The following is a 23,197-nucleotide window of genomic DNA, read 5'->3' on the forward strand; positions in this document are numbered from 1 at the left end:
TATCATATATATCATTAGTATATCAATACTCATATAAAGCATAGTGTTGATACATAATGCTGGAACATATCAACGTTCATATAAGGTTTAAAATGACAAACATTCCGTCTAAAATTTAAACACAACAATTCAATACGAGAAACTAAACACAATGAAGTATATAATGATATACCGTTGTGATGAACTTCGTGTTCATTCAACGTGTACTGCACTTTCGTTTTCGACCTCCAAATTTTGCAAACTTTTTCAAGCATCCCTTTTCAATTTGCAAAGTATGAACGACTTAGACATGATTCAAATCTCTTTATATAAAGAACAAATGTTATCCCGTATTAATCATTTGCTTGTTCTTGAAACACTAAGAAATATACATACATATACATACATACACATATATATATATATATTGAAACAAATCACCTAAAAACCTGCACATATTTACTTCACAATCTCAACAGATAGCTCAAAAAATATACATTTGAAAGTGGGAAAGGGATGAATGAAATTACACGTGAAATGCTTAGAAAGAACACTGATAACAGCAAATAAAAATGTGCAAAGCGCCATTCTCAGGCTATATAGAGATTATCAACATTATAAACATTTACCTCATGACATACCCCACTGCTCAGGACATTTGTTTGCCCATGTTTCAAGCAGGGGCATGCCATATCTGTTAATGGAAGGTCGTGTCGAGGATATCTCGCACACCATCGAATCAAGAACAACCAAAGCATCTACGCATAGAGAAAACGGTCGAGTCCTCTGGCTCTGACTCCGGTTCGGTCTTTCTTGGACGATAATGCTTGAAGAAGGCTTTCACAGCTCCTTCTACTCCATCCTCGTTCTCCATGGCCTTGGCAAGCTCGACAGCAGACTTCTTTACCTGGAATGATACATAATTTCCTAGAGTTACTTTCTCTCCTTCTGATGGATGAGTTTCTCCACCTTATTACACTAAACACCATAGTAATAATTTCTCTTTCCTTTTCTCTTTCCTTTTCGCTAAAGGATTCCCTCAAACCTATGATTATCTGAAAATGGTAAACATATGTCTTGATCCCATATCGGTTGGAGAGGGGAACGAAACATTTTTTATAAGGGTGTGGAAACCTCTCCCCAACAGACGGCGATACGTAACGGGTCAAAGCCGACAATACCTGCTAGCAGTGGACTTGGGCTGTTACAAATGATATCAGAGCCAGACACCACGTCGGTTGGAGAGGGGAACGAAGCATTTTTTATAAGGGTGTAGAAACCTCTCCCTAACAGATGCGATTTAAAACCGTGAGGCTGACAACAATACGTGACGGGACAAAGCGGACAATATCTGTTAACGATGGATTTAGGCTGTTACAAATGTGATTTATAATACATAGAGACTAACTACCTCTCTTATTTAATGGAATCGAACAAATATCTCTTCACTTAAGACTAGAAATTACACGAATATTCCTTAAATCAAGATCTTTCCTTCAACCATCTGAGATGCATAATGCAGAAGTACTACAAATTGAATGCTAAAGAACAGAGGATCAAAATTCCGACCAGTCTCTATATTGAAGAACTTCAGTCTTAGTTTGGAGGATGGGTCAGGCTGTTTTCATGGGATGTTCGAACTTCAGTTTACAATAGAAAGTCTTCAGATGTATGGCTAGACATTAGATAGCCATTTAACTCCTTAAAATGAAACATTTCACCGAAGGTAAAAAGATGAAGACAAAGCCAGTTCAAATATTCCACTGAATGTTTTTCTATAAGAAATGAGCAGACAGGACATGAAAATTCTATAAGAAATGAGCAGACAGGACATGAAAATTCACAAACCAATGATGATGAGTAGAGAACCTACCACCGGATTAATAACTTTTTCTTTTCAAAGTTAGCTGCTTTGAAATCCCGCATCGGTGGGTGAGGAGAACGAAACATTCTTTATAAGAATGTGGAAGTCTCTCCCTAGCAGACATGTTTTAAAAACCTTGAGGGGAAGCCCGAAAGGAAAAGTCCAAAGAGGACAATACCTGCTAGTGGTGGGCTTAGCCCGTCACAAATGGTATCAGAGCCAGACACCGGCGATGTGCTGGACACGAGGCGGTGTGCCAGCAAGGACGCTGGGCCTCAAAGGGGGGTGGATTGGGGGTCTCACATCGATTGGATAAGGAACAAGTGCTAGCGAGGACGCTGGGCTTCGGAGGGGGGTGTATCGTGAGATCCCACATCAGTTGGGAAGGAGAATGAAACCTTCTTTACAAGGGTATGGAAACCTCTCCCTAACAGACGCGTTTTAAAAACCTTGGGGGGAAGCCCGAAAGGGAAAGTCCAAAGAGGACAATATCTGCTAGCGGTCGACTTGGGCCGTTACAGTTTTCATGGAAAGTCCGAAGTTCAGTTTATGGCTAGACATTAGATAGTCATTTAACTGCTTAAAATGAAATATTTCACCGAAGGTAAAAAGATGAAGACAAAGCCAGTTCAAACATTCCACTGAATGTTTTTCTATAAGAAATGAGCAGACAGGACAAGAACCAAGATTCACAAACCAATGATGATAAGTGCAGCACCTACCCCCAAATTAATAACTTTTTCTTTTCAAGGCTATCTGCTTAAATTAAATGACTGCTTCCAATGGTTTCAATAATTTTAATAAACATAATATGTTCAAGACTTGTTCAACTTGCAGAAAGATTACCGTTGGATCTAGCATGAAGTTTATGGCATCCACCAACTTGTTAAGTGAGAACTCTTCAACGGGGATGGGTGAAGGACCAACTCCTCTAGCATGTACCTGTTCGCCCCAAAACGGTTGATCTCCAAAGAAAGGAACGATCGTGGTTGGGCACTAGAATGAACAGAGACGGAGACGGAGACAGAGACGATAAAAGTTAGCAATAATCAATCACGTGGTGCTAAAAAAAGACAAGTTTTAGAATGCGACGCCATTACAGCAGCTTTTAGTCCAGCAGCTGTTGTTCCAGCACCTCCATGATGCACCTGTAAACAAGACAATGTAGGGGGGAACCCTTTTAGATGCAGGAAACAGGTAAGAGAACCAGGAAAACATAGTCAATATGCTATTAGCCATAGCATAGGATATCCAGCCTTTAGTTCGAAAAAGTTGGTTAATTTTCTTAAATAACCATTCAAGAGCGAAAATAGTGAAAAACAACTTAAGTATTTGTGAACCTTGTTAGGAATCACGGATCTCCAAAATGGTATGATATTGTCCACTTTTAGCATAAGTTCTCATGACTTTACTTTGGGCTTTCCCAAAAAGCCTCAGATCAATGGAGATGTATTCTTTCCTTATAAACCCATGACCATTCCCTAAATTAGCCAACGTGGGACTCCCTCCCAACAATCCTCAACGGTACTCTCCTCGAACAAAGTATACTATAGAACCTCCGGAGGCCTATGGAGCCCTCGAACAACCTCCCTCCCCTTAATTGAGACTCGACTCATTCTCTGGAGTCCTCGAACAAAGTATGCCCTTTGTTCGACACTTGAGTCACTTTTGACAACATCTTCGAGGCTCATAATTTCTTTGTTCGACATTTGAGGATTTTATTGACATGGCTAAGTTAAGGGCATGCTCTGGTACCATGTTAGGAATCACGGATCTCCACAATTCTGTTTTACTTGTTATTCAAGTATAAGATATTTTAAGCCATAGTTTATTCGTATCCACCTTATCAATTCTTTCGGGAAACTTCGGGTTTCTAGAAAATCTCTATAGCTTGAGACTGGTTATCCCTACCTTCGTAGCATTTCATCATATCTTGTTTCCTATCAGAAATGGGAAAAAGTATCCGTTTTAGATTATCGGTTTATGAGGATCCCGATCTCGCTGTCCTGTTAACATTTTCTTTATTCAGTAATGCAACAAAATTTCATTTTTCCCCAAATTTTAGACACTTCCAAAGCGTAGAGAATAAAACAACCACCAAAGTGATGGGAGAAAAACAGTATTTTAGCCTCTCTTATATATAAGAGACAACTAAGACTTCAGACCCTCTGTTAAACTTGCTTGAGATAAAAGCAACACCAATTAGTTCTGAAACATCGTGATGCTATTTCCACTCAGAATGAACAAGATGAACACAAAGAACAGGAGAGAGAAAATTCAAGAAGGAATATTGGCTAAAGGTTTTATTGATGATTTCAGGTATGTACACCAAGAGAGAATACAGAGAATGAAAAAAAAGTACATTTTGAAAGCACGACCTCATGGGGTATATATATGGTTTCCGTTTACTAAATATAGCTTTAACAAATTTAACCACCTACAAAATATAATATCTTTATGAACTCAGAGATCCATTATTCTTCAGAAAAGAAAAGCTCACAAGAAAAGGGTCGAGAATATTTTTTAATACAAAAAAAGAAAAGAGGAGAAGAAATGGGAAATGATAATATAAAGAAGCCGAGTTTATTTGTTTTATCGGCTTCTTTCAGGTGAAGATTATGTATCTTTGAACCGTACTTTGTATAGATCTCTTATTTGTAATGAGGTATAATAATGTTCTGATATGAACTCAACTACATATACTCACCACAGCCTTGCATTGTAAGAATAGCCAATCATGAGGGCAGTTGTCCAATAAATATACGAAGTCCTTTGGTTCTTCCACTGGAAAAAAAATAAAATTTAAGCTAAATAAATTAAATCTTCCAGATGCCGTACTTCCAGGCAACAAAAGTTTAGAAACTTACAATTTCCAAGACCGCCCCATCCTTTGTTGATGATGCCTCTCTGTCTAGTAAGTTCGAGCGCTTTTACAATTATTTGGGTCATCTTTGCAGGTTCTTGAACAGGCTGACATACAATGAAAACTAGGTTAAGAACATGAGAAGACCATTTACCTAAAAGGCTGTATCTTGAGAATCAGATAAACAAAAATTTGTATATTCATGAGATGTTTCTAGATGATACTAACAATTGAAACTGAAATTAAATGCCAGAGATAAGCAGGATATCAAGATAACGTCTATATACTCGAGCAGAAAATATTAGCTATATATTAGGACCAAAAGATTTCAACTAGAGAATGGAATGAATTCGTCAATTTCGAATATGGAGTGACTTCGGGCATTGTGCTCGCTGCAAAGCCTTAGGCCTGGGCCAAGGCAGACCGGCCTGATCAGTGATACTAGGAAATATTCAAATGAGAAGTAATTTTCAGTAAATCTAAAAAAAAGTTCATTGTTCTAAAAACGGTTGGGTTTACTCATAGGATTTCAGAAGTAATTATTTCAGCTTCATCATGGACCACCCTTATCTTCCAAGCTCGTCTTTTATGGGTCAGTGGCGTCAAATCCATTTTATCTGAATTAAGGTTCAAGCAGAATCAAAGAGTTTTTTTTAAGTTAAGAGTAAATTATGGATGGAACGCTTCAAGTCGACCCTCTTGGCTGCGCTGTGCTTGGATGCACTTGTATTCCACACGCCAGCGATGAGATTCAAACCGCCCCCATGCAGTGGTTCCATGCCACCACAATGGCATGGCATCGAAAGAATGACCGGAACTTGTCCCTGACCAGCTCGTGAGTAGCATCCGGGGTCGGCACAGCGTAGCGTCAAAAGTGCTTTTACTCACTCATTTTAGGCTTCTACGTAACTATGTTGGTTGTTTTTGTAAATTTTTTTCAATTCCTTTCGGGAGTTTGTAACTTCAAACATTTTATTCTTTTCATTAATCAATGAAAAATTTGTATCCGGTTCAAAAGGGAAAAAAAAAAACAATGCTCCATAGTTGAGAGCTTAAGACCCCTCAAAGAAGTTAGATGATGTGGTATCAGAGCCAGACACTAGGTGATGTGCCAGTGAAGAGGCTAAGCCCCGAAGGGGGGTGGACACGAGGTGGTGTGCCAGCAAGGATGTTGGCCCCCAAGGGGGTGGATTGTAAGATCCCACATCGTTTGGGGAGGAGAATGAAGCATCTTTTATAAGGGTGTGGAAACTTCTCCCTAGCAGACGCGTTCTAAAAAAATTAAGGAGAATCCCGAAAGGGAAAGCCCAAAAAAGGGCAATATCTGTTAGAGGTGGCTTGGGCCGTTACAAAGTGTTATAATCTTAGGAAAGGAACCTACATTCTTAACTTTCATCATTGATTATTGAGGCAGTCCGAATCCTAACCTTCCTTCAAGGTTGATTCCCAAATTGACTAAGAATTTTAGTGTTTCTTAGTTAGGAGATCACATCTTCCTAACTTCAGTTCACAAGGATTTTCAAACAGTGATAGGTTAAGAAAATGAAAGCAGAGTAGGCGAAATGATGGTGCAAAATGGAGTATTTGACAAGAAAGGAAATAAAGGATCTTCCAAGAGGAGGGCACCAGAGGATTAAACGATTCACAATCGTCACCACTATGTTTACCGAATTAGCCGGGACATCGCATTGAAGTTTGTACAATTGATTCGTGATGGAAGTTTCATTTCACAACCAAATAAAATAAAACAAAAATCTACCAACTCTTTTATGCCTACTGCCCCAATAAAAGGGGAGCTTTTGATGCAGAAAAAATATAAACTTTAAAAGGCTGAAATATCAAATTAAATGGAAGGAATAATATGAAATACTCACAAGGCTACCAAAACCGATATAAATGGGCTTGTCACCAGCCTTAAGCCAATTTACGAGCGACTCAGGAGGTTCATAACTTGATGCAAGATCAAGGAAGCAAAATCCAACCACGTCCACCTTAGGCCCCCAATCTGAAAAAAAAACCCAAGTTTAAAGCTAGAATCATAAGATTCTATGTGCTTGATGATCAAGAAAAAAGTAACTTGTTAACATTGCTTTACAGTAGAAAGAACAACTCATCATTACAAGAACAAACCTTTTGGTTTAGGAACAAGATGTGGGCTCCATATATACCCATGTGGCACACTTGATTCAGAGGCATGTGAACCACTTAAATAAGTAACAGGTCGTAGCTTCAGCCTTTTCTTCCTAAGATCATTAATCATGTCCCGTATCCCAAGCCAAATTAAGGAGTCGACAATTTGATACGAGAGCTGGAAATTAAAAAAGGTCGAAGTCAAGTTAGGTTCGATGAAGGCATAAAAAATGAAAAGAAGAAGGAAAAAAAATTGGTATGGTGTGTGTGTGTAAAAGCAGAAGGCAACACCATAATCGAACTACCCGATAGCCAGCCTGTTGCTTGACACGGGATAAAGGATGAGGAAATTCACTTGTTGGCCTGGCAAGAGGAGGAAATAGCGCGACTCAAACTCTCTTACAAGGCATATAGCTCAAATATAGGTAAATATTCCACAATGTGACTCAATTATAGTATCTCCAGATAGTCAAAAAAAAAATAAGTACACTGTCGGGCAAACTTACGTCCATGGCATTGTGAAAAATATGTGAATTGGAATTTTAAGTGCCTCTGCTACATGAGTATGTCCTACAAAAGCATTGAAGAGGTTACGGCAAAGAGTTTCTTCACAAAAATAACAAATTAAGAGAGGAAAAAGGATAAATGTGCCGAAATCTTGCCAACCTCATTCAAAATTTCCTCTGCCCAAGATGAGAGAGAAGTAAAGAGGACTAATACGTTCCACGAATATCAAGCAAAAGGATAGTAAATAACAAAATGAAGAGAAGGTTGTTGAGGATTGTAGGAGGGAGTCCTAGGGAATGATAATGAGTTTTATAAGTAAGAATACATCTCTATTGGTACTAGCCCTTTGGGGAAGCCCAAAGCAAAACCAAAGGAGCATATACTCAAAGTGAAAAATGTCGAGGTCTGTTATTCCTAACATGGTATCAGAGTCATGCCCTTAATTTAGCCATGTCAATAAAATCCTCAATGTTGAACAAAGAAGTTGTGAGCCTCAAAGGTGTAGACAAAAGTGACTCAAGTGCTGAACAAAGGGTGTACTTTGTTCGAGGACTCCAGAGAAAGAGTCGAGCCTCGATTAAAGGGAGGCTGTTTGAGGGCTCCATAGGCCTTAGGGGAGGCTCTATAGTGTACTTTGTTCGACGAGAGGGTTGTTGACCATTGTTGGGAGGGAGTCCCACGTTGGCTAATTTAGGGAATGATCATGAGTTTTATAAGTAAGGAATACATCTCCATTGCTATGAGGCCTTCTGGGAAAACCCAAAGCAAAGCCATGAGAGCATATGCTCAAAGTGGCTAATATCATACCATTGTGGAGAAGTAACGAAGTAACCTCGCTCCTTGTTTGTTCCTTTTAAAGGGAAAAAACAAAAAAAAATAGTTAGAGGCAAGGTCTTACCGTAAGCTGGTGGGTTGGCAATGATAGCTTCTGCGTTAAAGGAAATACCAGTTTCAGGATCAGGTTCTTTGCAAGCTGGAAGTAGCGAATAAATGATTTCCTTCATTTGATTCCTTTGAACGGGTATTTCAGAAGGCCCCGAGGGCAAGAAACCTTTGTTTTTTACCATGTCTGTTGCATAAGGGTAATACAATGATCACAGAACTATCAATGGAAAACAGCTGTTTTAATTCTCTAAAAGAAGTTACAAAAATGAATTGCATAAATATTCAATCATTCGAATGATTATCGGAAAAATATTTAAGTCATTACGTTCTACCTACGCTCAAAAGCAAAGGCAACTTCAGACAGTAAATACAACGTGATTAGCCTTAATTCATGAAGTTAGTTCTAAACTCTAATTTTCAGATGAAGAATTGGACGGTACCATAAGAAAAGCTGCTATGGAAAGCCTATTTTGTAGATTATGAGTCCCCAACCCTACTGTCGCATAGTTACCAAACCATAGAGTGTCCCAACCGGAGTGAGCACAAGAGAGACGAGTAACATTCGTGGAAGTACTCCAACAAGAGTGAGCACAAGAGAGGCAAACAACGCCGATTAAAGTGCTTCAAGGGGATAGTATGCGTGAGTTATGTATTAGGACTGCACAACAACTCATACACTCAATGTATGAACACAGAACAAGAGAGAAAATTGAAGGAGAAATATTGGTTAGAGGTTTATATTGATGACTTCAGGTATGTACACTAATAGAGAGCAGAAACTACATCTTCAAAGCAGTACTTATGGAGTATATATATATATATATGATTCAATTTACCATATGTAAGTATATATATATATAATTCAATTTACCATATATAGCTTTACTAGATATAGCTGTTTACTATATAGTGTGAAACGTCTCTATAGCTCCATGGGGGAACCAGAGGTTCCTGATCAGTTCTTATTGCTCCTAGCCGTTTCGCATGGGAAATGTGTCCCTACGTCGTACAACCCATTAGCTGCACGGGAATGGGTTGGGTCGCGCCCCCCCCCCCCCCCCCCCCCCCCAAGAGACTGTCATGGGCTTAGGAGTACTCAGCACACCCCTAGGCTAGATACCATGTAGTTTCAGATAGCCATGCAGAGGTAGCACCTCATAGAGAGACGTCGGTCATGTCAACTTAGCGTAAGGGACCCTTAAGTATCAAATGAAAGGACGGAGAACCAATGAAGCTCCATAGAGCAAGTCCCAAGGGGCGAGCCCTAAAGGGACTAAGACCAGAACCAGACGTCCTAGAGCCAATTAGAAAACCGTGGAAACTCTGTTAAGTTAGGATGCGATGAGAGCCTACAAGTAAGTGGCTTACTGAGTATAATTTTTATACTCATCCCATTTTTTCCTATTTTTTTCAGGTGTTCGTAGGCTGCCGGTCGAGGTAGAGGAGCGTTTGAGAGCTGTACGGTCACAGAGGGGGTCGTTTCAGAGCATCAGTCCCTTTTCGGTTTTTTGGAGTCTTTTGCAAATTTCTTTATATTTGTATTTCATTTTATATTTGTATCCCCTTTTTATTCATAGAGGGGGTCATTTCGCAGCGCCAATCCATAATGAATCCCCATACTCCTTGTCCACTCATTCAATGTTCTCTTCATTCTTTCAACAATATCATTTTGTCTTGTCTTACCAGGAATTACTCTCATTAATTTAATCCCCTGAACTACACAAAATGCTAATTCTAACTTGTCGTACTTTCTTCCATTGTTAGACCTCATGCATTTGATATTCAAATCGATTTTATTTTCAACTTCAGCTTTCCACTTCTTGAAGATAACAAACACGTCTGACCTGTGTTTCAGAAAATAAACTCATACTTTCTCGCTAAAATCATCAATGAAGGTGACATAGAACTTGGATCCACCAGGTGATGGAATTGGAGCTTGTCCCCAAACGTCTGTATGGACCATTTCCAACCGTACTTTCTCCAGTTCCCTGGCAGCCTTTGAGAAGCTAACTCTTTTCGCAGCATGCATCTTCATTCTTTTAACGCTCATATGTCCAAATTTATTGTGTCAACAGCAACCATGTTTATACACCCTACAATGGTGTATAAGTTTCCAAATTTTGTGTCATACTACCACCATAGAACCCTTCACAATTTTCCACGAACTCCTTCCAATCTCTGTTGCATAACATATGTTATCCAACTGACCCATACAAATCAAATTCTTCTTGAGACCAGGAATATATCTAAAATCTTTCGATGTCCATTGATTTCTTGTTGGAGTTTGTATGCAGACCTCTCCCTTTCCTTTAATCTCCAAAAATTTGTTGTGGGCAAGATACACTTTCCCAAATTTTTCAGATTTGAAATTTTGAAACAATTCCTTGTTCGGAGATGATTAAAAAGATGCACCTAAACCCAAAATCTAGGATTCAGTCGGGTTGTCCACACTAAGGAGCATCCTCAATATCTTCTTATGAATATACACAATCATGGTCATCTCTAGATTTGTGATTATGTTTCTTCTTTGTTTTTGTACACTATGTTGGAAAGTGTCCTTTTTTTTCCACAATTCCAACACATTACGTTTGGCCTGTTTGGAGATGTTCTTAGTTTTTGTTTTTTTTATTGGCCATGTATGTTTAGGCCCTTCAAATTACTTCTTCCCCTTCAATCAACACCGAGAGAATTACATAATGAATCTCCAATTTTTTGTTTATGAATACTTTCACTGAGAACTACATCTCAAATTTCATCAAACTTCAATTTCTTAGATCTCCGAGAGCTGCTGATTGCAACAATAACAATATCTCATAACTCGAGTAAAGATGACATCAAAATCAATGCTTTAATTTCATCTTCGAAACTAATTTCCACATAGCTCAGTTGACTTACAATCATATTGAATTCATTTATATGATTTCCAACAGATTCACCTTCAAACAATTGTAGATTAAACAATCTACGCATCAAATGCATCTTGTTCATAAGAGATCCAACGGTGTCTTCTCCTTGATAATGTTGAACGCCACAATTCTGGACATCATCAACAGGATTAATCCTAGAGTTTGTCGATCCTTGAGCTTCTACTGCTGCAGGGTCATGATATACGGCTTCACCCCGAACAAGGGTTCGTGAAGATCTTTCTGGTACAGATAATCTTCAATCTACATCTTTCAGAAACTGAAATCGTCCATCAAACTTCTCGTTCCAATTTTTGAGCTTTCCATCTTCACAGATCGTGGTAAATATCTCCTAGCTCTGATACCAGTTTTTAGGACCACATAGCAATGCACACACTCAATCTAGATGAACACAAAAAAATAAAAGAGAGGAAATGCAAGGAGAAATATTGTTTAGAGATCTATATTGATGACTTTAAGTATGTACAATAATAGAGAATACAGGGAAGGCAGAAAGTACATTTTCAAAATACTACAGGTATATATAAGATTTAGCTTACTATATATAACTTTACTAAAAATAGTCATCTACTATACATAACCATCTATTATATATAATTATTAGATAATTGTTTACTATACCTATCTATTTACTATATATCTCATTTACCTAACATAGCATTATCATGTATAACCATTGAGTAAGCTATGCTGAGTAAGCTATAAATAAGCAGTAGACTCCATAACCTAATATTATGTTCTCTCACGGCTTCAAATGTGCTAACAAAAGAACTTCATAACTACCATTAATAAATTTATTCAAGAGCCTTCATAGCTACCATTGACAAATTTATTTGGAGCATTCATAGCTATCTTGGACAAATTCACCATGGACAAATTTATTCAAAACCTTCATAACTACCATTGACAAATTTATTCGGAGACTTCATAGCTACTATTGGCAAAAATTTTCGGAGACTTCACAGCTACCATTGACAATTTTATTTCAGTTCATACCTATGGATCATTCACCTTAACCAAATTTATTCGAAGCCTTCATAGATACTATTGACAAATTTATTCGGAACCTTCATAACTATCGTGGACAAATTTATTTGAAACCTTCATAACTATTGTTGACAAATTTATTCGGAGTCTTCATAGCTACCGTTGAAGTTGTGCCTTAACATTGAAGTCGTGTCATCAAAGTCGTGCAATCAATATTGCACATAAACCTATCAAGTCCAAGTTAAGTAATATATTCATTCTCAACTTGAGGGGAAGTGTTGAAGAATTAGCCTTAAGTTTGGAGATATGTGTGATCCAAATAGAGAATGAATGATATCTATTACTCAGTTTGAGGGCGAGTGTTAGGGGGAGTGTTGAAGTATATTTGTGTAATCCCATTCAATAAGAGAAGCAGTCGTGTTAGGGGGAGTGTTGAAGTATATTTGTGTAATCCCATTCAATAAGAGAAGCAGTCGGATCTCCCTAATCTATCAGGTTGGATTTATTTAGATTAGTTACCTAGTATTTAGGGATCAGTTACCTGATCTCTCAAAATAAAATATGAAAACAGCCAGCTAATTCAGACTTGCAACAAATTATAAAGAACTGTTCATAGACAATCCAAGGGCTCCTAAGATCATGAATCTGTGAATCAAATATGAACTGTGAAGATAAAACTTGAAATGAAAAATATAAATAATAAAAAAATCAAAGAATTACCAACAGAGCCATAATGAATACATTTCCACCAGTTAAAAATAATGGAAGGTCTAATCAGTTCATTTTCATCAGATTTTTCATTAACGCAGGCTGAATCATCTTTTTCAAAGTTAGTTACTAGCTTGGTTGCTAATTAGAGATATGGAATTAAGAAGATGTTGTGTCAACAATACTTATTTTTTCATTTGGTTCGAAGAAGATACCTTTTTCGTAGAACACGTCGACAACAAACTAGTCATTCCCCAATCATTATCTCATTTGTGATGGTTCAAATTAATTTCTATGACCTCTAATTTATCCCATGCTTGAGCTAAGAAAGATGTTAAAGCATAGGCCATCAAACTTAAAAATATAGAGGTGAACTTACAGCCAGCAAGAATCTTAGGATCTCCACCAAGAGCAAAAAACTCCAGCCCAGCAGTTAAAACAAACTCCTTGAAATTTGAATGAGTAGCAAGTCTAACACGATGACCATAATCCTGCAATCATTGTAATTGCCCATGAGAACAAATTACTTCAAAAATGTTGAATAAAAATGATTGATTCGCACCTTCATTATATCATACGGGAAACGAATTTCACGGAAACGTTCCCAGTAGTTTGTTCTTATGTATATGTACGTTCGCTATTGAAAACTTACTCGGGTTATTTTTGTGTTGTAAAAATACTGGATTTACATGTTTTACTTGTTATGTATGAAAATGTTATGGTTTTATGACTGGTTTTTCGAGGTAAATGGTCTAGGTCAGTGGTAACTCCTGTGAATCGAGCTATCCATGAGCAGGTGTTACAAGTTTCAAAAAACCCTGAAGTTATAAATGGACTCTCAAATTGACTATGATCGTCGAAATATGGTAAGTATATATAAAATGGATAAAGAAGCCTACAATCAGCCTACAAAAAAAAAAAAAAGAGATCTCACGCTTCCTTTTAAGAAGTCTCTACCCCTTGGAATAATTTTCAATTTCTCCGGCCAAGAATAGCAAAAGATGCCACAACACCTAAAAGACACTCTTCTTGTCTTTGCAGAAGTGACCACCAAAAAGTTGAGTATTAATATTCATCTCGGTTAAGAATCACGACTCTCGACAATAGTATGATATTGTCCGCTTTGAGCATAAACTCCATGGCTTTGCTTTGGGCTTCCCCAAAAGGCCTCATACCAATAGAGATAATCATTCCCTAAATTGGCCAATGTGGAACTCCCTTCCAACAATCCTCCCCTCGAACAAAGTACACTACAGAGTCTCCTCTGAGGCCTATGGAACTCTCAAACAGCCTCCCCTTAATCGAGGCTTGACTCCTTCTTTGCAGTCCTTTAACAAAGTACACCCTTGAGTCACTTTTGACTACATCTTCGAGGCTCACAACTTTTTTGTTCGACATTTGAGGATTCTGTTGACATGGCTAAGTTAAGGGCATGACTTTGATACCATCTACCCTTGAGATTTCGAAATGATTCTAAGATGCTTTATAAATTTGCTGATTCTGAAAAGCCTTAGAGATTCTGGAATCAATCTACTCATTTTTTTTAAACTATCCAACAATTTAGAGACAGAGAAATTGAGAGTGGGCTCCTTTCTCAGTAGACTTATATTTTTATTACCTTCCCTGTGAGAATCTGGACTATTAGAGTTGGAGCTTACCTTCCTTTTTTTATTCTCCAGTAAAACTTCAACTTTCTCATTGATATAATAAAAAAAATAACAAAACAAACTCTTAAAAGAGGTGAAATAAAGCAAAGTGCAGAGCAAGAGGAAACCACCGAAAGGTAGGAGGTGACTAAAAACGATTGCTGAAATGCTCCAAACATGTTTGGAAGTAAATAGTTTAGCAAACGAAATAAAAGGGATACTCATAGAAGCTTACATACCTGTAGACGCTTTCCGATTGCTACAAATGGCTGTACATCTCCACGTGTTCCAACAATAAGCATTACTATTTGCAAAGGTGGAATATCTTGGAGGTCTGTTGCTTCAAGAGGTTCTTCTTCAATAATATCATGAGAGACTTCCTTTGGACCAATGCCAAGAGGTGCTGCAACGTCTACAGGGATTTCAAATTCCACAGTTCCATCATCTTTCACTGTCGCTATTCTGTTTAACAATTTCAGCTGTACAGGTTTAAAAAGTTAGACTAGGAAAACCTTACTCAAGGAATTTTACGCAATTAACATGAATGTGTGCCTGGTATTAAAAAAATTGGACAAATTACTTCGGTCCTTGAGGTTTGAAATTTCTATTTGGTTCTTAACAAGTTTCAAAGTGACTTTAATCCCTATTGATGTACCACCTTTCCTCAACCTCAAAGTGACTTTAAAAGATTGGACAAAAAAATTCTATTTGTGGCCTATGTACTGATATGCCACTCATCATCATAATATAGCATGCTTAATATGAAAAACATCAACAAATTAAAATAAACGTCATGCAATCATCATACTCATCATAACGCCATCAAATATATCAAGTACATCATACATCGTAATATAGCTCACGTACATCATCATGCATCATAGCTCATACATCATCATAGCTTATACATCATCATAGCTCATACGCCATAAATTGTAATTCAATACAATTTCTAGTCTATCCTATAGTAAGGTCATTTACTTGGTTGGCCTTTGCCGGACTACTCCCTAGTTTAATTATGTAAGTTCTCGTTCCTCGAGAGCTGCTCCAAAGATTGTCAGGGTTCGTTTCCTATCACGCCTTTCGTTAGTTTAATTTTTAATCCAACTAATAATTGTGAAATACGGCACTAAAACGGCCTTAATTACCTTAATCGGGACTGAAAATAGGTTCGGGAGGGTCGAACGGTATAAACCAGGCTAAAATTGGAAAAGCCAAGCTGAACAGTTCAGAAAGCTGCCAGGAGCCGCTGGAAAGCCACCGAGCCGAATGGCTGCTTGCGCCGCTGGGTGACACGTGACAGCAGCAGGGTGAGCCACAACAGCGCAGGCGTCTCAGGTTTAGGCGTCGGGGTTGAGGTTTATCATTGCCAAAAAACTTCAGGTTTCTTTCTCTCTCTCGATTTTTCTTTTCTTTTCTTCCTCTATGCAGGTGGTCTGAGGTGTTGGCTAAAGGCTGGAGGAGGGAAGGAGTCTAGGGCGTTCCGCGAGGTCGTGGTCATGTGGGATCTGAAAATTCCAATAGTCGCCGGAATTTTCGCATCTTCCAGCGACCTCGCTTTTTTTTTTTTTTTTGATATAATACTGATTCGTTACATTTGTCTTTAAATATCCAGCAGCTTTGTCTGGGATGAATTTTAATTTCCAAGTCTTTGTTCTTTCAAGATCGGTTATAATATCCTATTTCTCCATTTCAGTTGAATAAATTTTTCGAGAGTGAGGAATCCTCTGGACAAAAGAAGAATAGCATAGGAGGTATATTATACTGCAAGCTTATAAAGCATCTAGACGAGGTCCGTTAGATTCAATAATCAAGGAGAGGCTGATTTATAGGGAATTAATTAAAATTCATCATTTGCACCAAATAGATATCTTCCAATAAACCTAAAAAGAGCTATCTAAATGAAATTATGTTTAAAGAAAAATAAAGAGGAAAAAGAGAACAATATAAAACATCTAGGTGGAGCCCTGCAAGACTAAATTATAAACTGCATTATACCTTACGTTAGGCAAGATAATTTGTTTCCGAAGTATAATACCTTTCTATGAGCAGAAATATTGTCATCAAAAATTTTAGCTGCCTCTTCAGCAAGAAACTTCTGTTTGTGCACCTCAGTCTTTGATCTTTCCAATTTAGGCTGGCTCAAATCAGATTCCAACTGGTCAATATTTGATTTTTGTATTGGCATGGTGTTGACTTTAAGAAGAGTCTTGCCAGAGATACCTGAATTAGGAAAAAAAATCATTTATGCCAGTTCTTTAATCAATCTTGATTCTTAAGCAACATGAAGCATAGTTTCTTGATATGAACCAACACATCAATCATGCAATATAAGCTTAAGGAAGATGTGAAGAAAATGTTGTCAAAATTATCAAAAAAAATGTTTCAATTCATGTCAGATTGAAGAAGAATGAAGTTTGATTGTTATAAATTTTGGGTGGATCATAATTTAGAGTTGGGATATTTCATTAATGTATTTTAAGACTTTTTATTTACTTTAGGTTACATTTACACAATGGTTAATTATGGCAATAAAGTATGAATGTTTCAACTCTTGGAATGTCTTTAATAGTTTTCATTTTTAATAGTTTTCATTTTGACGTTGTATAAAGCCTTGTATTTGTAAGTAGACTTGGAAAATACAGTAAAAGAAGCATTTATGCTTTCTTTGGCCAATGACTAAGTTGCTTTTCAATTCTACGTAGTTTAGGTTGCATGTAGAATCATTCAAGCTTGACGACATGGGGAAAAAGTAGAAACAATAAATCTCACGCTAGCAAAGACAATATGGAAAGGACATCAACCTAAAAAAGGTGAAGTTCTTCCCCGGGGAAATAGCAAATAAAGCGATCAGCACAAGTGAAAATCTTCAAAAAAGAATGCCTTACATCACTCTCTCTCCAAATTGGTGTCCACTATGCAAGAAAGAAAACGAATCACAAAGTCACTTGTTTATGCAATGCACATACACTCAAAATTTTTGGACAACGATTCTTAATATATTTGGATGGCATCTCACATTTCCTAGGGAGGTAAAGGATTTTTTGGATATGACCTTAACGTACCACCCTTTCAAGAACGCAAAAGCCCTACTATGGAAAAACCTCATCATGGCTTTCTTTTGGAATATGTGGAAAGAAAGAAATCAGAGAATATTTGCAGAAACGACACAAACCTACACAAAATTTTTCGACAATGTTGTTTACCAAGCTATATCTTGGTGTAAACTGTCTAACATTTTTACTTCCTACCGTTGTACCTCCCTCGTTGCAAATTGGGAAGGTCTTTTGTAAACATCATGGATTATATATCCCTCTTGTAAATTTCACTCATCAATGAAATTGTCTCTTATCAAAAAAACAAAAAAAATTTGCACCAGTCTTTAACAGAGATAAACAAATTTTTTTTAATACCAAGCTTTCATCGAGAAAAATGAAAGAATATACAAGAGCATACAAAAAAACAAGAACACAAAAAAAAACCTCTACTAGCTACAAGAACAGGCTCCAATCTAAAAGAATTGAGCAGATAAATAGGAGAAATTCTTTCCTTTCCATTGAAGGCTTTGTTGTTTCTCTTTAGCAAGGTAGTTCATAGGAGCCTTCTAATCAAATTTAGCCACAAGGATTTAGATTTCCCTTTGAAGAGATGAACTATCAAAGTGACTTGAAGACTAGACACAACTTCTTTTATTGTTGGATACCAAAAAAAAAAACCCAAAAACAAAACCTCTCCACGCCTAAGTATGGTAAGGGTCATAATCCAAAAAAGAAAAAGTTAATCGTATTCCAAAGATCCTCTCCACACCGTTCCACCTAATGGAAAATTTTACTATTTCTCTCATGCTAAATGCCCCACAATAAAGAGAAAAAAACACAAGACTACCAAAGAACCTTTCCTTTTTCATGAAAAGGAGGATGCAAGATAACCTCCTCAAACATCAAACAACATCCTCAATTACAAGCTAGCCCAATCCCAAAGGTCCTAAAGAACTTATTCCACACTATGGTGAAAAAATCACAATGTCATAGTAAACCGTAAAGATCCCCTCCTGATTCTTACAAAGGCAGACCATTGAGGCTGCAACACATGGAGGAAAGCCTCTAGATACAATCTTGAGTGTTCATTTTCCCGTACAAAACTTTCCAAGAAAAATTTTTCACTTTCTAAGGAATTCAAACCTTCCAAATAAAGGAAACCATAGGGACACCTTAAGGGGGAGAAAGGGGCAAAGAATCCGGAAAAAAGAAATTACTATTGAAAAAAAGCCCTAAGAGGGCTTCAAAACCCAAGATCTAGAATCCCTTCTCCCAAGACGAGTAACCTGGTTAGAAAAAAAAGAAGAAAATACTAAAAAACCTTACAAGTCTCACAATCAAAAAGCACCTGACAGAAAATCTAGGGTCAAAGAAGAAGAACTATTGGAGGAAGGCAAGACAGAGGCCACCGAGTGTAACCTCTTATCAGATAATGGAACAAGGACACGTGGGTTTCTCTCCACCCATAATTCCTCCAAAAATAGGTATTTGATCCATCTCCAATAGAGCACTTAACGAATTGAGAGAACAAAGGATAACCCAAAGCCACTAAGTACCAGGCTCCAAATAGCCGCCACAACCATTTCCTCAAGGGAGCCTCATTACATAATTGCAGGTTCCCAATATAAGCCCATGTCCTCCTCCTCCTCTTCCTCCCCCTCCCCCTCCCCCTCCCCCTAAGAGGAGGACTCAAGAAGCTAACTGAACTTCACGCCCCACAAAAGAGGCCCAGTAATTCAATTTAGCAACCTCAGAATTCACTCCAAGAATAGTACTCTTCCAACGATTAATTTTTAAACCTGAAATAGCTTCAAAGAAGGACAGTAAACCATTGAGATTCTTAAGGATATTGTCCTTCTCAGATAAAATAAAAATAAAAATAAGAAGTGTCATCATCGAATTGAAGGTGCGATAATTGAACTCCATCAGATCCCACAATAAAAACCCTCCACCACCCCCTTCTCCACTCCAACATACACTAACTGGCTAAAATCGCCCACCACCAGATTAAATAGAAGGGGAGAAATAGGATCACCTCGCCTATGACCTCTCATCAAAAAAATCTTCCCCTGGAGACATCCATTGACGAAGATGGAAAGTTTCCCCAACCAAACGCAATTTTAAATCCAGACTCTCCACTTGAACCAAAAACCTTTATTGCACAAGACCTTATAGGAAACTCCGGTTCACATGGCCAAAAACTTTCTCAAAATCAATCTTGAGGATCACTTCTTCCTTCTTCCTCACCCCGAAGCGCCCTATGGTTTCATTCGCAGTCAAAAATTGATCTAAAATCGGCCTATCCATGATAATATCTCCTATGGCATTTGAAATAGTACTTGGGAGCACTTTCCTAAGTCTCTCAACTAAAATTTTCAATGTTCTTATACAGGCTAGTCACGAAACTTATAGACCTAAAGTCTGCAATAATCTTATACAGGCCAGTCACAAGATAGGCCTTAAGTCTATAAATTTTTTTTCTTTTTTCTTTGTTCCTTTTTTTTTTTTTTTTTTTTTTTTCTTTTGACAAATTTAACCTTGCTATCTACTTTCTAGCATTTGCAAAGTCAAGTTACATTCATCTCAGACCCACTGATCAATAGCCAAAACCCCTTTTCTTTAACAAGAAATAGAACTTTTCACTGGAAAAAAAAATGAAAAGAGACTAATGTTCAAAAGATACAAACTCTAAAAAAGTGGGAACGAAGAAATCCAATAAAATTACAAAGAAACTACAAACACAATCCAAGCAAACATCTAAAACCTTTAACTTCAAGTATGAATCAACTTTCAGAATCCGATCCAAAGTAGTGTTTCTTTCCCTCAACCAGTTTCTATCGCTCTACCAAATAAACTAGAATCAAATGAGTTTCTGAATAATGTTATTGGATAATATATAATTGGAGTCAGTTCAACAAATAGATGAGAGGATCCGCAACATCCTGCGCTCCCATCGGTAACAGTCAAGGCAAGAGATAAACCGGAGTACAACGCCGACAACAACAAAATTCGTAAAACAAGTAATGCACATGAAGTAACAGAGTAGAACACAACCACAAGCTCACTCCCAACCCTCCTACCAAAGATTACGGCCTTACGGCCTAACATCCATATCAATTAATAAGCTTATCGAGTTCTTCTAACCAAAAAAATGTACACAACAGATCCATCAGCAGAGTCCTAACAAGCAACATTGAGCAAACAAAATAAAAACCATAAAACATGCAAGCAGCAAGCGAAATTGTCAAAGCAACAACCTACAAACCTGGAGAGCCATCTCCACTATTACTTTTCGGAGTAACATCATCTTCAATTCCAGCTTCCCTGCTAACCATTGCATCGCTACAACTACCACTACCATTCTCCCTCCTCGCATCACGCTCGATGCTTACATCAACTTCGGAGGAACTCAAGGACGAACTCGGATACCTCTCGAGCGTCTCCCTCATCGCGTCGGCGCCGGAAGAAGCGTCGGGAAGGTTACGCAATTCAGATCCAATGATTGCGAGCAAGAAAATCGATTCTTAGGAGAGAATTGAGAAGAGAAGATGAATCTTTCTAGCTTTTTTATCACCTTTTGTTGTTACCGTTGTTGTAGAGAAAAGAAGAGACGGCACGTTCTTCATCGGAGAGTTTGAGCTGTGGGGACGACTTGCAAGGATAGAAATGGAATGATGTGGTTAAACCGTAACGCCGTTTTTGATACGTGGCACTTGGCACGTGATTTCCTTTGCCTTTTTCTTTTTTTTTTTCTTTTTTTTTTTTTTTTTTTTTTCCTCCTGTCGTCTCCGCTGTCTTTGACGGTCCCGACTCGGTGAGACCCGGCGGCCGGTTCGGTCGCTTGCCCCTGCCCGGTCATTTTTTTATTCTATTTTTAATCCATTAATATAATATAGTTTTAATTGGTTTTTATAACTTTAAATAATATTAAAGAGATTTCACATTTAAAAAAAAAAAATGACGTCATCAAAATTTAAAAAAAATTAATTAATCTAATGATTAAAATTAAATTCGAGGCTAAATTAATAAAAAAATATTCCTAAAACTTTGTACTTTTAATTTTCTTTTTTTAAAATCTCAAAATATGTTTAAAAAATACTTTAAAATTTTATAAAATTTCATTAATAACCTTCAAATTTTTTTAAAAAAAATATATTCACCGTTAATATTATATTTAAAAATACCCATAAAAATTTATAAGTATAACTATCTTTATCTTTATAAAAAAAATAATAATTAATTTACTATCAATATAGGGACGAAAACCATCTTATTTACAAATTTTTTAATATTATTTTTTAAAATTTATGAGTATTTTTTATATGAAATTTTTTTAATTTTTTTAAAAAAAGTTTAAAGTGTTTTCAGAATTTTTAAAATGTTCGAGAGTATTAATGAAATTGTTAAAAATTTAAATGGTCTCTTTAAAACACTTTTTAAAGGGTATTTTTTAAACAAAATTTTAACCGTTTTCATCCAAATCTTTATAATTTTTTTTAGTTTAAGGGGTATTTTTTATTTTTTAATTTTGAGAATATTATTGAAACCTTTAAAATTTTAAGATTATTTTTTAAACAAAATATAAATTTTTTATTAATTTAGTCTAAATTCTAAAATTTCAAATTTTGTTTATTCATAAATTTATAAATATTAAATAGTCGAATACATAATAAACACGAAATTTAAATTTTAATCAAAAAAATATATAAAAATTTTAGTCAAATAAAGTATACTGATGAACGACAAGGAGTCATGGTGGATGCTACCATGTACAAACAATTAATTTGAAGTCTTATGTATCTTACTACAACAAAGCCAAACTTGACATATGTCGTGTTTTTCATTAGCAGATCCATAACAAGTCCAGCCGAGTTGTATTTGCAAGCTACTAAAAATGGCGTTAAAGTCCTTAAAGGGTACTGCGGATTTAAGAGGCGAATTGATGGCACTGCAGACAGCGATTATGCAAAAGACGTAGATGACATGAAAATCACTTATAGATATGTGTTCCAAAACCGCACGTAATTTCTTTGTCCACTATTATAACAGAGTTTGTGGCACCGGCTTATTGTGCTCGTCGAGCAGTGTGGGGATAAGGAGAGTATCGGGGAAGCTCAATCATTCTCAATACAACTATATTGCGTGATGACAGTTATACAATTGAGCTATCAAATAACTCAATTGATAAGATAAGGAATCAATACAAGGGGAATAAGATTCGGATTACCTTGTTGATCGAATATCTCAAGGCAATAACATTGTTTGAGATTCGAATCACTCCACAAACAAGATCGATCATGTCTAGCTTGAATGATTCTTGTTGATCAAATATTTCAACGCAAGAACACTTGATTGAGATTCGAATCACTCCACAAGCAAGATTGATCATGTCGAGCTTGAATGATTCTACATGTAACCTAAACTACATAGAATTGCAAAGAAACTTAGTCATTGGCTAAATAAAAAGCACAAATGCTTCTTTTACTATATTTTCCATGTCTTCGTACAAACACAACATACATGGCTTTATATAGCCTCAAAATGAAACTAAAGGCATTCCAAGAGTTGTAACATTTATACTTAATAGTCATAATTAACCATTGTGTAATTGTAACATACAATAACTCTAAATTGTAATCCACCCAAAATTTATAACATGAAACTTC

The 23,197-nt window shown here is 36.8% G+C and overlaps 1 protein-coding gene across 2 annotated transcripts; it reads right to left on the reverse strand.

Annotated features, from left to right (window-relative positions):
* Positions 1 to 418: 418 nt before the first annotated feature.
* LOC111811360 (sterol 3-beta-glucosyltransferase UGT80A2) lies at positions 419 to 21,196 on the reverse strand. 2 transcript variants are annotated; one of them, XM_023698170.2, is made up of 14 exons: positions 20,797 to 21,196; positions 16,532 to 16,716; positions 14,733 to 14,972; positions 13,227 to 13,338; positions 8,242 to 8,412; positions 7,343 to 7,406; positions 7,142 to 7,199; positions 6,837 to 7,014; positions 6,581 to 6,711; positions 4,711 to 4,813; positions 4,551 to 4,627; positions 2,944 to 2,991; positions 2,690 to 2,839; positions 419 to 886 (listed from the first exon to the last, which is right to left on the reverse strand). In XM_023698170.2, the coding sequence occupies exons 1-14, from the start codon at positions 20,978 to 20,980 to the stop codon at positions 719 to 721; spliced, it is 1,869 nt and encodes a 622-aa protein (XP_023553938.2). In that variant the 5' UTR covers positions 20,981 to 21,196; the 3' UTR covers positions 419 to 718. The 2 variants fall into 2 exon arrangements, with proteins under 2 accessions (XP_023553938.2, XP_023553939.1); XM_023698171.2 differs by having other exon boundaries at positions 20,789 to 20,934.
* Between the last annotated feature and the right edge of the window lie 2,001 nt (positions 21,197 to 23,197).

Source organism: Cucurbita pepo, chromosome 15 (assembly GCF_057944985.1).
Source record: "Cucurbita pepo subsp. pepo isolate OVF chromosome 15, ASM5794498v1, whole genome shotgun sequence".
In the NCBI taxonomy this organism is placed as follows: domain Eukaryota; kingdom Viridiplantae; phylum Streptophyta; class Magnoliopsida; order Cucurbitales; family Cucurbitaceae; genus Cucurbita; species Cucurbita pepo.